The sequence below is a fragment of the Anabrus simplex genome, chromosome 14 (genome assembly GCF_040414725.1).
Source record: "Anabrus simplex isolate iqAnaSimp1 chromosome 14, ASM4041472v1, whole genome shotgun sequence".
In the NCBI taxonomy this organism is placed as follows: Eukaryota; Metazoa; Arthropoda; class Insecta; order Orthoptera; family Tettigoniidae; genus Anabrus; species Anabrus simplex.
The window spans coordinates 37,294,762-37,308,248 of record NC_090278.1 but is presented as its reverse complement, the minus strand read 5'-3'; the positions used below and the strand labels follow the sequence as shown (position 1 = coordinate 37,308,248).

The window sequence follows — 13,487 nt, the reverse complement described above, 5'->3', positions numbered from 1 at the left end:
TCTCCAGCGACCACTCGTGACAGTAACTCATCCCCTTCCTTGACACACCAGAGCAGATGTTCAAGAGAGAGGTCCATTCGACATGCTTCCTGTGCTGGTTGAATACTGTGAGGCACCCATTGGGCGCACTTTTAACGAAATTTCAGTCTGTCCTTAATGATGGCGTGAACACCTCCGACGCTCACTCCGACCTCTGCGGTAATAGCCGCTACCGTAACTCGCTGGTCTTGCATAATGACGGCATCCACCTGCTGGACAATGGCATCGGCAATACGTTGTGGCATTCCAGACCGTAATACAATTGCATGTGGGAGGAAGGTACGTTCCCTATAAGAGCGCCGATGCATTATCGGCCAACAATATGCGTCCTTCCCTAAGTCGCTTATACCATGCCTTGACCCTTGCAACGGACATGCAGTGTTCTCCGTACATTTGTGCCATTCTTCGATGAATGTTCGTTCCCCTAATTCCTTCTTCTGTCAGGAAACGCTCTAAAACCCTTTGCTCTTCTTTTGAAATCTCCATTTCACTGTTTTCAGCACGACTGGGTGCAGTGGACGATCAACGCGTGCGAGTGCTCACTCTGTCATCATGTGGTGTGCACCCGTGTCCCTCTAGCGGTGAGTTTAGGGCATCGGCGCTCTTATAGGGACCGTACCTTCCTCCCACATGCAATTGTATTACGATCCTTTCAACTGTTTTCATTTCATAACCTCCAGCTCATTTCTTTTTGAGTGGCCCTCATACTTTGACAACGCATAACATACACTGAACTATGTACTCTGGTATATTCCCGATATAATAGGCAGCCCATTAGATGCTCATTAAGAAGCCTTGCATAGTTTACAAAATAATAATTACAAGAATAAGAAAAAGGGGAGCACTAAAAGTAAAATACAGCAAGTCATTGACCTAGCCAGAGCAGGGAGCGTTCTGTGGTGGAAGGTCAACGGACTGGCTAGCCTGCTGGACTTGCGCCAGTGACAGAGCAACGGTTTTTCAACACCTCGCGTTCTATGTTAGAGTTCAGAGAAAATAGGACTTTGTTAAGATAATTTCCAAATTTCAAGTTACTAAGAATTTACACAGAAGTAAACATAAATGTTCATATATTTCGAAATATTTTAGTGTGATTTGATATAATCTGGTAATGTTCTTTGAAGAACTAACATGTCATTCTCTTTGAATGAAGTTGTTTCTTTTTTAAGTATAATACTGTTATCGTGTTTTCTTTTTCACGTAGTTTATACATTTATTATTCAAAATTAGTTTAATCAGACTGAAGAACATAACAATTATGAAAAAAATAATTATATACTTGCAAACGAGATTGCTCATAACCACAGCACCTCTACTTTTACGTGATACTGAATATAGCACGCGACTTTTCATTTATGTAGTCCCTCTTGCACTGGCCAGGATTTCAACCCTGGACGAACGAATAGTGCCTTGTGAGATGCAATCTGTGTCTAGGCAAATGAGAGAAAATTTTAATCTCGAAAACATCTCTTTTAAGTAAGAGCCATTCCCGTACTTATAAAAAGTAAAAGAACCCCCATGGAGGCAATTTCATCATTCCTCTGAAACATAGTTTTTCTTGTCCTGTAACGACAATGAAAATTAACAAGAAATTTAGTGACCTTGTTAAGGAAAACTGATCCTAAAGTACTGGAGATTTCCTAAGGAGGAAATATCTGTTGATCAGTGGATTGTAGCCTCAAATAAGATGTTTCGGCCTTTGAGTTAAATACCATTAAATCAGAGTTTAGATTTCTTTACATAATTCTAAAATATTTTTAAAGTATCTTAATAAGTAAATTGCACAGATTTTCTAACTAACAGTACGGAGTCGATGAAAACATATTCGTGCCGAAAGTTGAAGGGCTAAAGGGCCCGGAAAAGTTTCGAATTGTGAGTCGTGGATAGCTTTACCAAACAAAAAAATTCGAAAATCACTTCCGGCCTAAATGCAGTTCCGGAAAAACAGCCTAAAATAGCTTATTTCTTTACTCATTTTTTCACTCATATCCTAGCCAAATTAACTTATTAACTTAATTATCTAATGTGTTCTTTGGTTCAATACCCTCAGGCGTTTTTTGATGTTTCGAAAAATGTCTATACCGAATGTAGTTGCATTGACTCACATTAGCGTTCGTAATGGTAGAAAAAGGCAAACTGCTAATCTAATCGACCGGATAACGATGATTAACCCTCCGTTACACGCGCCGCGGAGTGAGAGTCCGCACTTTATTATTATTTGGTATCATAGGCCAAAAATGCAAGGTAGAACGGGCTGCCTTCTTGTAGCGTCCTTCTGCAACAATGCAAAGGCCGTGACGGTGTGAGAATGTCCGAGTAATCGCCGAGCTGTTGATTACAGAAGTTTATATTGTCAACTGCAGACTTGCGGAGTCTGAGTCCGCAAGCGTGTATTGGTGGCTTGTTAATTTTACTCTTTTGGTAAGTCATTCATTCTTCCGTTACTATTTATTATAAAATTATATACTTTTATTACTTACAAGTGTAGTAGTGGGCTTATTTTGATATATTTTCTACTTGTGATTATTTACAGTGGGATAAACACAGTATTACAAAATGAGCTATGAATAATTATTTTGCGTCCTCTTTCAAGTTTGTTGGTTCGATTTATTCCGAGAGTTGTGTATCAAATCGAGCAGTGGCTGGACGACGATGAAGTTGGTGCAAGTGATGATAGCGATCGGGACGTCTAGATGATACTGATCGTAATTCTAAGAGAAAACAGTCCACGGGTGAAGAGGACGTGACTGAAAGTCAGCAGCATGAAATGTATGTTGAAAGGATTGGACGCAGTGGAATCATCGGCCTATAATTGATTCGTAATAGAAGGGTCAGGCAACCTGAACATAATATTATAAAACACTTGGCAGGAGTAGTAGGAGTTTCCATGAATACTGTGACGCCAGTTGAAGCTCTGCAATTGATCTTTACCGACGGAGTGCTTCAAGAAATCGTAACATGCACAAATCGCTATATATACCCTTGTGTCATACAGGTCAAGAAAAGGCAAAGTTGTATTAGTTCCACCTACTTTCCGTGAAGACAATTCTATTGATGGCGATTGAGATGGATAAAAAAAAAAACCTCAATGATTACCTTCTATAATGATACGAAGTCGGGCGTTGATAAGGTGTATGAAATGAAATGCACTTACTCCAAGGCAAGAACATCACGACGTCTTGACTTCTTCCGTGCGATATACTTAAATTAAAATAATGTAACGATTACAATTTTATTCCAAGGAGTAAATTAATAACCAATTACTGTTAATTTACAATTCGTTCTGCTAAGTCCTGTGATTTGCAGTTGATACCTTCTAATTTATCCTAAAGGACTGAAATGTTCTTGTAAATGTAGACTATATACACACTTATCAATGTAAATAAAATCAAAATAAAGTAATTACGATGTAAGGCAGATCGACAAAAGAGAGAAATAAGGAATTCTTGGAAAAAGAATTGAAATGAAAGGAATGGAGGCTTACAAACAATCGCGGACTGTCAGTCCGCGCGCGTGTAGTGGTGTTACAACAGAGCGCGCGTTTAACGGAGGGTTAAGAAAAGGATTGCAATTTTAGGAATAAGTAAAGAATGTATTCTCATATTTTATTATATTTTATTTACCTAAAATACGTAGCTCATATCCCTGGGATGTTTTCAATAATGAGTTGCTTGCCTGAAGGGATTTTTTGAAAATGTCAGGTTTCTCCTCGTTCTTTAAGTAGCTGGAGATAACTGATGTTCAGTGGGCACTGGTAAGACAGATGCAATCAGCTGGTGGTGTACTTAAATAGGACAGAATCTCTAACGTAATGGTTTTTATTTTATAATTTTCTCACGCAATGCCGACTGTGAGACCATTTTTAGCATATTTACAAGGATGCAGTAACAGCTGACCTCCAGACGCCATACCCGCGGACCATTTTATATGCTGATGATGTGTTCCTTGCGGATCAGTCCCGAAGAAATCTGGAAAATCTCCTGCAAATTTGGAAAGACCGTTTAGGGGAATATGGCTTGCACCTTAACATCACTAATACCGTCGCAGACTGCTGGTAGCATTCACATCGACGGGCAAGACCTAGTTAAACCTACCAATTTAAATACCTTGGATCACTCATCACCTCAGATGGAAAGACATCACTAGACACCCGAGCACGAATAAATGCTACATGGCTGAAGTAGCGTCAGGTCACTGGTGCGCTATGCGACAAGAAAATTCCCACCCGCCTCAAAGGGAAAGTCTACCAATCCATGGTCCGACCAGTTGCACTCTATGGGGCGGAATGTTGGCCTACAACTAAGATTTTTTATTTTTTTTTTTTGCTAATTGATTTACGTCGCACCGACACAGATAGGTCTTATGGCGACGATGGGATAGGAAAGGCCTAGGAGTTGGAAGGAAGCGGTCGTGGCCTTAATTAAGGTACAGCCCCAGCATTTGCCTGCTGTGAAAATGGGAAACCACGGAAAACCATCTTCAGGGCTGCCGACAGTGGGATTCGAACCCACTATCTCTCGGATGCAAGCTCACAGCTGCGCGCCTCTAACCCGCACGGCCAACTCGCCCGGTACTAAGAAGTATGAGCAGGTTCTACATGGTATGGAGATGAAAATGTTACGTTGGTCACTGGGTCTTACAAGACTGGACCATATCAGAAATGGAGATGTCCGAAGGCGATTGGGAGTGGCACTTATCCCAGAGAAGATGCGAGAAGCACGACTTACATGGTATGGTCATGTCGTCCAAAGTCCTGCAGACTCAGTGATCTATACAGCCCTCCAATTTGATCCTGGAGGTTCCCGATCCCGACCTCGTCCCAAGAAGCAATAGCTCGACTTCTGGGCATCACTGAAGCTAACGCCCTTGATCGCAGGAAGTGGAGGATGGCATGTTTAAAAGCGGACCCTGCACCAATGTGGGACTAAACGGTAGGAAAGAAGAAGAAGGCAAGGAAAAAAATCAATTCAGATCAAAGATTCCCGAAAAAGAATTCTGGAAAAACATCCTTAAAACCCGTTCAACAAGACCAGTGCTTTGAGCATAAATCAAGTTCATAAATTTAAGAAGAGGCCTAAGGCAGATGCATGCAGTCAGACCCGTATTTAGGCATGGGCCTTGTGGGCCCGGGACAAGGGCGGCAAAAATGAAAAGCTCTAATACTTTGAAAATGAGTTTTTAAAAGGTGCGCACTTTCGTAGTATTCAAAAGCGAAATCTCCCGAAATGAATAACGAAATTTTCGTTCCGCTTATGTGAAAACTGTCAGTAATTATATTATAAATATTGAAACACAAGTCCCTTCGGTTCATCAAGATCACTTTGGGTTGCAACTTATTCAAGCGCAACATAGAGACTATAGCGTAGTGCTGAGTAAATAGGGAAGGCCGCTAATTTCCCATAAGACCAAGAGTTCCGGAGAAGTCCGTGAAAACGAAAGCCACTTTTATTCATTTTTTGAGAGTTTTATTAAGGGTTTTTCCAGTTACGTACTCTACATGGATCGTCGAAAAAGATTACGGTAAGTGGCGTAAATTATCGCAGGTTAGCCCAACAGAAGAAGACGAGGGAAAGTACATTGTGTCTCAGACACCAAAATTACACTAGTTTATTCTACAGGATCCAAACTATGACACAAACAACTTCCTGTCATGCAATGACAAAAATTAAGAATGATGATACCGGCACAAAAAATCTTTGATGAGTGTACGCTCAGTTTTAGTTGCCTTTCCATTAGTCTGCTGTTGGAACTCGAAGTGAAAATCGTGAATATGTTCTAGTACCAAGAGAAGATAAGTTTAAACCAATCGATTACCCCTATTTTTGGCTTATGAATAATATTACTAGAGACTACTATGCTAAAAGTGGAGTGAAACTGTATCAGGACAATTTCTGATGCAGATGTATCCAGACAATTACTGATTTCTGACAATAGTGCTGTTTGAAAGAAAGTTTTTTTTAAATGGAGACATTACGAAACATTAGTATCTGGTTTATTCCTGCAGTCAACGATCTCTTTATTGCGCTCCTTGAAAACGTTGGAACATCCCAATTTGCAAACACTGGCTTCAATGATTGGAAGCACGGAAATAAGCGGTTAACGGAAGTTTACTTTCCACTCTCATCGCGATTACGAGTTAATATTTAAAAGACTGTGCAGAGTAGACAGCCATCTGCTCTTTCACTCGATTGATTATTATTATTTTTATTATTATATGTATTATTATTTTTATTAATTATATTAAACTTTGATATTTTACCTTGGAGGCATTCTACTGCATTACTTTATTCATTATATTAAAATAATAGTCATTACAATTTTCTCTCATCAAGTTTAAGAAAGGGGGCGCAAAATTATTTGGGTCTAGGGACGTTGCAGTAGTTAAATTCGGCCCTGCATGCAGTATTTCATTATTTATAAAGATGCATGCAATATTTCAGTATTTATAAATTAATTATAAAGGAAGAGAAATTACATAATTGTTTATAATAATGTGTTATGTATTCTTCAAAATTACATCATCAATGATGTGTCGTAACATGACGGGATACGCCGCCAAAAAATCGTGATTTTTTGACTTTTGAAAGTTGGCACGTCTGTATAATGCATGCTTTATGTACAGCCGCTTAAAAAAATATGTCCATGGTATTGTGAAAGTTCCTCACATGTACATTTTTCTGAGAAGCAATGGAACCTATAGATTTATAATTTTTCTTGTGGGTATTCATGGGGTTTGTATCCACATGGAAAAATTAATTATAATATTTTGGTTAAAGTTTAAATTAAGTCTAATAAAATATTACATCCGATAAACATACTATACCATGCGCTCGTTCTTCTTTTCTTTTCTCTTGTTTCTGTTCTTGAGTGATTCCACCTCCTGCAGTGTTCTTCCTTAGCTGCTTGATGCATCAACCATCTGGTACTGTCAATGGAAAATATTCAATTTAGCTGAGAAATTATATCCAAAGGCAACAATATCACGTCCAAACGAGGTACTTTGCTTCGGAACATTATGCCCAAAGTTTTTCAACAAACTCGACGAGAATGTAACCGTTGACAAAATATCGATATTTATTCCATTTTAACAGAGCGGCTGCCTCTGCTGCTCTTGACACAGCTGCATTAGAGTTCCTAGGTCACTGAGGAGTTTCAACCGCATTCGTGCAGTTGTATCCCGTATTGGATATTTTACCATTCTTCCAACGTATAATGGATTACCACATAAATCAAGGACATTTGTCATTTGGTCCAATGATTACAATGAGATGCAATATAGCTGGAAATCCCGCAGTGCTCAACTTTCTTCTGATGCTATAATTCATGGGTTGAATGTCTGTACAGCCTTCCTGAGCTTTTAGCACAAATCAAAACATGGTGTCTTAGTTGATCCACTATGAGATCGCAGATACAGCTATGCTGCTGCCATATTCTGCAACCCAAACGTAAGGCTAAAGCAATCAATTAAAATGTTACCAATAAATGTTCCTATACTGGTTGATTTTTTTGGCACGTTCAAATTCAATTAATGTATCATTCTTCTTCAAGTGCCATCTCCTCTCAGAAGGTCGGCTACCGTCATAGAGATTCTTGCTTTAGATGATGCACCGCGAAACACCTCAATAGTGGAACAGTTTAACCAAGTTTTCAGATTATCTCTCCAAGAAATGTGTCTTCTTCCTGGTCTTCTTTTGCCTTGTATCTTCCCTTGAATGACCAGCTGCAGAAGATGAAATTTCTCTCCTGGAGCTTTCTGATTTTGACAGTATTTAATATTTCCTTTCACTTTCCCATTCGCCTCATTACTTTATCGTTTGTGACCTTACCAGTCCAACTCAACTGCAGTATCCTTCTGTACATCCATAGCTCAAATGCCTCTAAGAAGATAACATAACATCTCAGGAGTCTAATTTTTAGACGTAAACTGAGGTCTCCGCTACAGAACACTCTCCTCATTTTACTGAATGCATTTCTGGCTTGGTCGATCCTGATTTCTTCAGTACAGTCAATGTTGTAGCTCAATTAATGGATATATTTACGTAAATAATAGTATGCAGGCTTATCTTGCTCATATTTCTCTCACTCTACCTGCACGTTGCCAGTTCTATGGACTTTACACGGCTTGTAAGTTACATAGGGCTTGATATCACCCTTAACTTATCCATATCATGAAAAAGAACCTAGTACATTCACTTGTGACCCGTGGAAAGGGACTCAAAGTCGCCAATGGAAAGTTTACAGCAGAGCTGGACGAAAGCATCTGGGGTGTAATAATTGCATGCCTATCTTTTGACTTCTTGTGCTACTCATGGGTCTTCAACACATTGAAGACTGTGGACTGAGCATTTTAGTGCGTTTTCACATTTTTATACAAAAATAACTGATTACCTTACTTACAATCGCAAACCTATTTTGGATTCAGCAACGTTTGAGCTATGCACACATACCTTGTTTTTTTAAAAATAGGTCAAAACTACACATTTAAAAAAATTTAAACCTTTTTTCTACTTTCATTTTTTTTCATTTTCACAATGCATATTAAAAACATGACAAGTTACGTATTCACCTTTATGAAACACAACATACACACTAACTTAATCACTGAGAAATTAAAAATATATTAATTGTGGAAATTGGCTCTAGTCGTCGACCGCACGAAACCATGCGGCTATGAAGCTGCCTCGGTACTACCAACTTAGTATCATAATAGAATTAGGTTCTGATGATGTGCTGCTACCTGCACTACACACACTGCGGAATATGTTCCAGCACTCGGCTAACGTTTGCAGTACGTTGAAGCGCATATATAAGCACTAGAACGTACGGCGTACGTCCCTCGACCTCCACGGAACATTACTATCGACGTACGGCGCACGTTCCTCATCTTCAAAGTGTTCAAACTAAGTTACACAGCAGGTCGAGTCTTCATGAAAATTTTGTACAATTGGTAAGAAAGTTAGTGAAAGCTGTAATTGCGTTACAGTTTTCTTAATAGCAACAGTCAATAATTTATATCTTCAAAAGTATTCCACCTAGAAGCATGAACTCGTTTTTTAAAATGCTCAGTATCTTACGCCAATTTCAGAACCACAAACATCTCCAAATTCCGACTTATGGTCCCTTCCCGCGTAACAAGTCACATATTGTGGTTTAATTATCGAACTTGTGAATACACTTGAAACTTTCTCAAGAAGAAAAAGCTTTTCCTAAAAATAAAAGATTAAATGCACCGGCATATTTTTTCTCCTCTGATAATTGCTCCCTGCGTCATGGCTTCGAATAAGGGAAGATTAAGGTTCAGGAATAGGTGAGTGATGATGGATGAAATTAATCGATAAAATTGTATTACTAAAGTTTAATTGCCTGATCCCCGACGAATCTTTTGAATAAATACAAGGAAAAGATCGAGATAGGCGATCTTACAGTCTAAACCATTTATTGCGACATCGCTTTTAACGAAGTATTGGATATAAGGGCAAAATCTGATTGTCCAGCCTAAATCCTATATAAACACTGTATTTAAAACATCGCTTAGTACGACATATCGCATAAAACGACGTATTTTTGTCATATTTTCGGGTATATGTAACATCCAATGTTGATTTTTGTTTGTAACGTATTTAGGGATTGCTGACAACAATGCAACGCTTATTTTCAAACTCTTGTTTTCAGTAAATTATAAATTTCAAATAAGTATCTCTGTTAAATAGTTAAGCTAACCATCGATGAGAAGCTGTCGCAAAAGGAAAATGTTCAATATTGAAGAAAAGTCACACATAATGTGACAATTAGAAAATGTGGAAACAAACGTTGGTAACGCAAAGGAATCTGGTGTATGACTCTTAACTATTTCTATAGTTTGGAAGGACAGAGAGAAATACAGTCTCTTTTCGAACAAAATTATTTCCTAACTTATTACAGCTTTTTATATTTTGCTGGCATATTATTGTTGTACGCACAGTTCCACTCCACAAATACCGTGTTGTAAATACAGTACTTGTTTCAGTTAAGCCTACGTTTCTTTTTAAGTTTTAACTTCATTCTGTTAATTAACCACGTAAGTGTGCAGTCTTACACTTACATACATTTTTAGCAAAAAACAAAAGACCGGTTTGTGAGACTATCGCCTATAACGACCGTTGATTGGCGGTATCTTCAGAGTCCTTACAACCGGTTTGTGCGACTATAGCCTATAACGACCATTAAATGGTTTTCCCTTCAGAGTTGTTATAACCGGTTTGTGCGACTATTCAGAATCGTTATAACAGGTTTGTGAGAATATCGCCTTTAACGACCGTTAATTGGCGGTACCTTCAGAGTCGTTATAACCGGGTTGTGCGACTACCGCCTATAACGACCGTTCATTGGCGGTACCTTCAGAGTTGTTATAACCGGGTTATGCGACTATCGCCTGTAACGACCGTTGATTGGCGGTCCCTTTAGAGTCGTTATAACCAGTTTGTGCGACTATCGCCTATAACGACCGTTAATTGGCGGTACCTTCAGAGTCGTTATAACCGGGTTGTGCGACTATCGTCTATAACGACCGTTGATTGGCGGTCCCTTCAGAGTCCTTATAACCGGTTCGGCTGTACACGCAGTACATTCTATGCTCGATAATAAATTATCATCACAATTTCCTTTTTATTTCGTAAAAAAAGTTCTGAATTGATCTCAGTAAAGTAGACAGAGCAAATGAAAGTTGTAAGTCTAAAAAAAAAGAGATCCTTCTTTGAATGATGCAATATGGTGAATTGTTCTGCTTGTGATATAAGTGGGGTTAATTCGTAATGAAGTGTTAGAATGGCATATTGTTGAACATGATTCCTGTTGCGTTTTGTAGCACCCAATGTCCTGGCAAGTCAGCTCGGACGGCACAAGGATGATAGGTCATATGATCCTCAAAAAGTCCATGAGGAGCGAAGGCCTGGGCGGAGGCGTTGGCTCCTCGTCGTCGGCCGCCATTTTAGGTCTAAAAGTGGTCGGCGGGAAACTTCTGGAGAACGGCGGTAGAGGTGCTCTCATCGAGAAGGTGAAGAAGGGGAGCATCGCCGACGTGGAGGGCCAGCTCAGACCAGGTAAATAACATTTTCTTTACCACTTAATTCAACTACAGAGAGGGAAGTCTGATATAATCCAAATACTTTGTAAACGTCCTGCGCGGAGGGGCAATCGAAGGATGCTGCCTCGTCTGCCACTCCCCTCGCTGCCCAGCCTTCGTCTACACATGTGCTAAGCACTGTACGCATTGGTTGAACACAACGTGTCAACAAGCGAGTTAAGATATAGTGAACCAGGAAGAGAGAGAGAGAGCGTATTAATCACACCTTCCATGCTACCTACATGACCACGCCCCGCCGACTACTCAGAAGGTCGTTTACTAAGTGTTTGGGCTATAGTAAACTATCCACATTATTTAAAGTAATGAAATGTCAACATTAGTCAGATATTTAAAAGTAGGAAAGAGCACAATGTGAAGATAAATTTGGAATTCAAGAGAACAGATTAGGGCAAATATTCATTTATAGGAAGGGGAGTTAGGGATTGGAATAACTTACCAAGGGAGATGTTCAATAAATTTCCAATTTCTTTGAAATCATTTAGGAAAAGGCTAGGGAAACAACAGAGGGGGAATCTGCCACCTGGGCGACTGACCTAAATGCAGATCATTATTGATTGATTGTGCTCCAGCATTTTAAGAACCTACTCACCTTAGCATCCTAGGATGAAATGTTGATTTGCGCGCTTTGGAGAGATGTTCGTGAACTATTGGCATGTATAATTTCATACAACGTAACTGAACAGCCCGGTGCAAAACCAGACAGCTCCAAAATACAGTATAAACATTTTCAGGAGAGACAATGAACTTCATAAAATAATAATATGCTGGAAAGTAAGAGTTATCTATGTACACTAGCGAGAAGCAGTAGTAACATACATACTGAAGTGGAAACGACACGGGTTGTGTTACTGGACTCCTCTCAGTTTATTCACACAACCGCTGGAGCTGTCTTGTTTCATGCCCCGGTAAGCTATGTTAATGCAATAACCAGTACTATTTACCTGAGTCATCAATGTAAGATACGTTATTATATAGCAGACTTACTGTGAGAGTAAATATCGTTACAAGATTTATATACACCAAGGAACTGAGGTTTAGTATTCAGCACCAACATCATCACCGGGCACATCATCGCTCCCTGGTTGTGGAACCACAAACAGTCAGGTGGAGCCTATTTCGAAGCTATATCTTTAACATCCCTTGCCTTATTTACATTGACTTTTGAGACACTGCGATGTAGAACACTTGATGCATCTCGCAAGAAATGAGTAGATCCTGCTTTCTCCGAAACAAAGACACCCTTTACCTTGGTACTCGCATTGACACTGCACGACAGTCCATTGCTGTTGTATTCAACGTATCTATATTTTGACACTGTAAACGTTGCACCTTTACGATGACTGATATTTGTTTTGAAGATCATTTTGAAGTGAGTTATGTGGTCCAAAAACATTGTTCGTCTTACATCATGAACAATGAACTTGCGACTCGCATTATGTACCAGGAAGGTGATAATCTTGTGAAAAATATATTCTCTCTTGCTTTCGGTTTTCGTTTTTCCTTCTTCGAATATACCAAATCGCAGTGATCGAACATTGAACTGTAGCCGCTGCAAGAAACAGACAGCACCAGGAGCTGTCCGAGTTCATGCGCCAGTAGAAATCAACCCCGACAGCTCCTTTTACACTCCTACTACACACCAAACCACTGGATTAGTACAGTTCTTGCAACGGCAGATAGATATTTACTTTTTCATGATATCTGACAGCAAAAATACGAAACTGACCTGAAAGTAGAGCTGTCTGGTTCTTCCGCCTGGCTCTTCAATTGCACTCAGACGAGTGCGGAATTACAAAGGTTCGGATGTTAAGTAAGAGTCATATTTGTTCCCTGAGCTCATTTTACCCGAAATATGAAAAATAATTGTGAATGACAGGTCTCTGACCCCGTTTAAAGCAATTTTATGTTGCATATAAATGCATATTTCGGCCATGCTTTTGGTCATATTTTGCACATTTGGTGGTTATGAGGTCATATTTGGTTATATTTAGAGCATTTTTCTTTAAATTGAGGCATCGTATTTAACGTAGGATTTCAAAATTTTCGAAATATACAAGTAGCAGATTTCGAAGACGTGATTCCAAGGTTCGAACCCCACTGTCGGCAGCCCTGAAAATGGTTTTCCGTGGTTTCCCATTTTCACACCAGGCAAATGATGGGTTGTACCTTAATTAAGGCCACGGCCGCTTCCTTCCCACTCCTAGCCCTTTCCTGTTCCATCGTCGCCGTAAGACCTATCTGTGTCGTTGCGACGTAAAACAACTAGCAAAAAAAAGAGTCTGTACGAACGTACGCCAAGAGATACCAAAAAATGCTAATATATAGA

General features: G+C 39.5%; 1 protein-coding gene across 1 annotated transcript in view; it reads left to right on the top strand.

Annotated features, from left to right (window-relative positions):
* The window catches only part of Rim (Rab3 interacting molecule), a 738,199-nt gene that overhangs the window by 245,209 nt on the left and 479,503 nt on the right, over window positions 1–13,487 (top strand). The window contains exon 5 of the mRNA XM_068230365.1: window positions 10,883–11,117. Coding sequence (XP_068086466.1) covers window positions 10,883–11,117 — 235 coding nt within the window. The remainder of the gene's footprint in view (window positions 1–10,882; window positions 11,118–13,487) is intronic.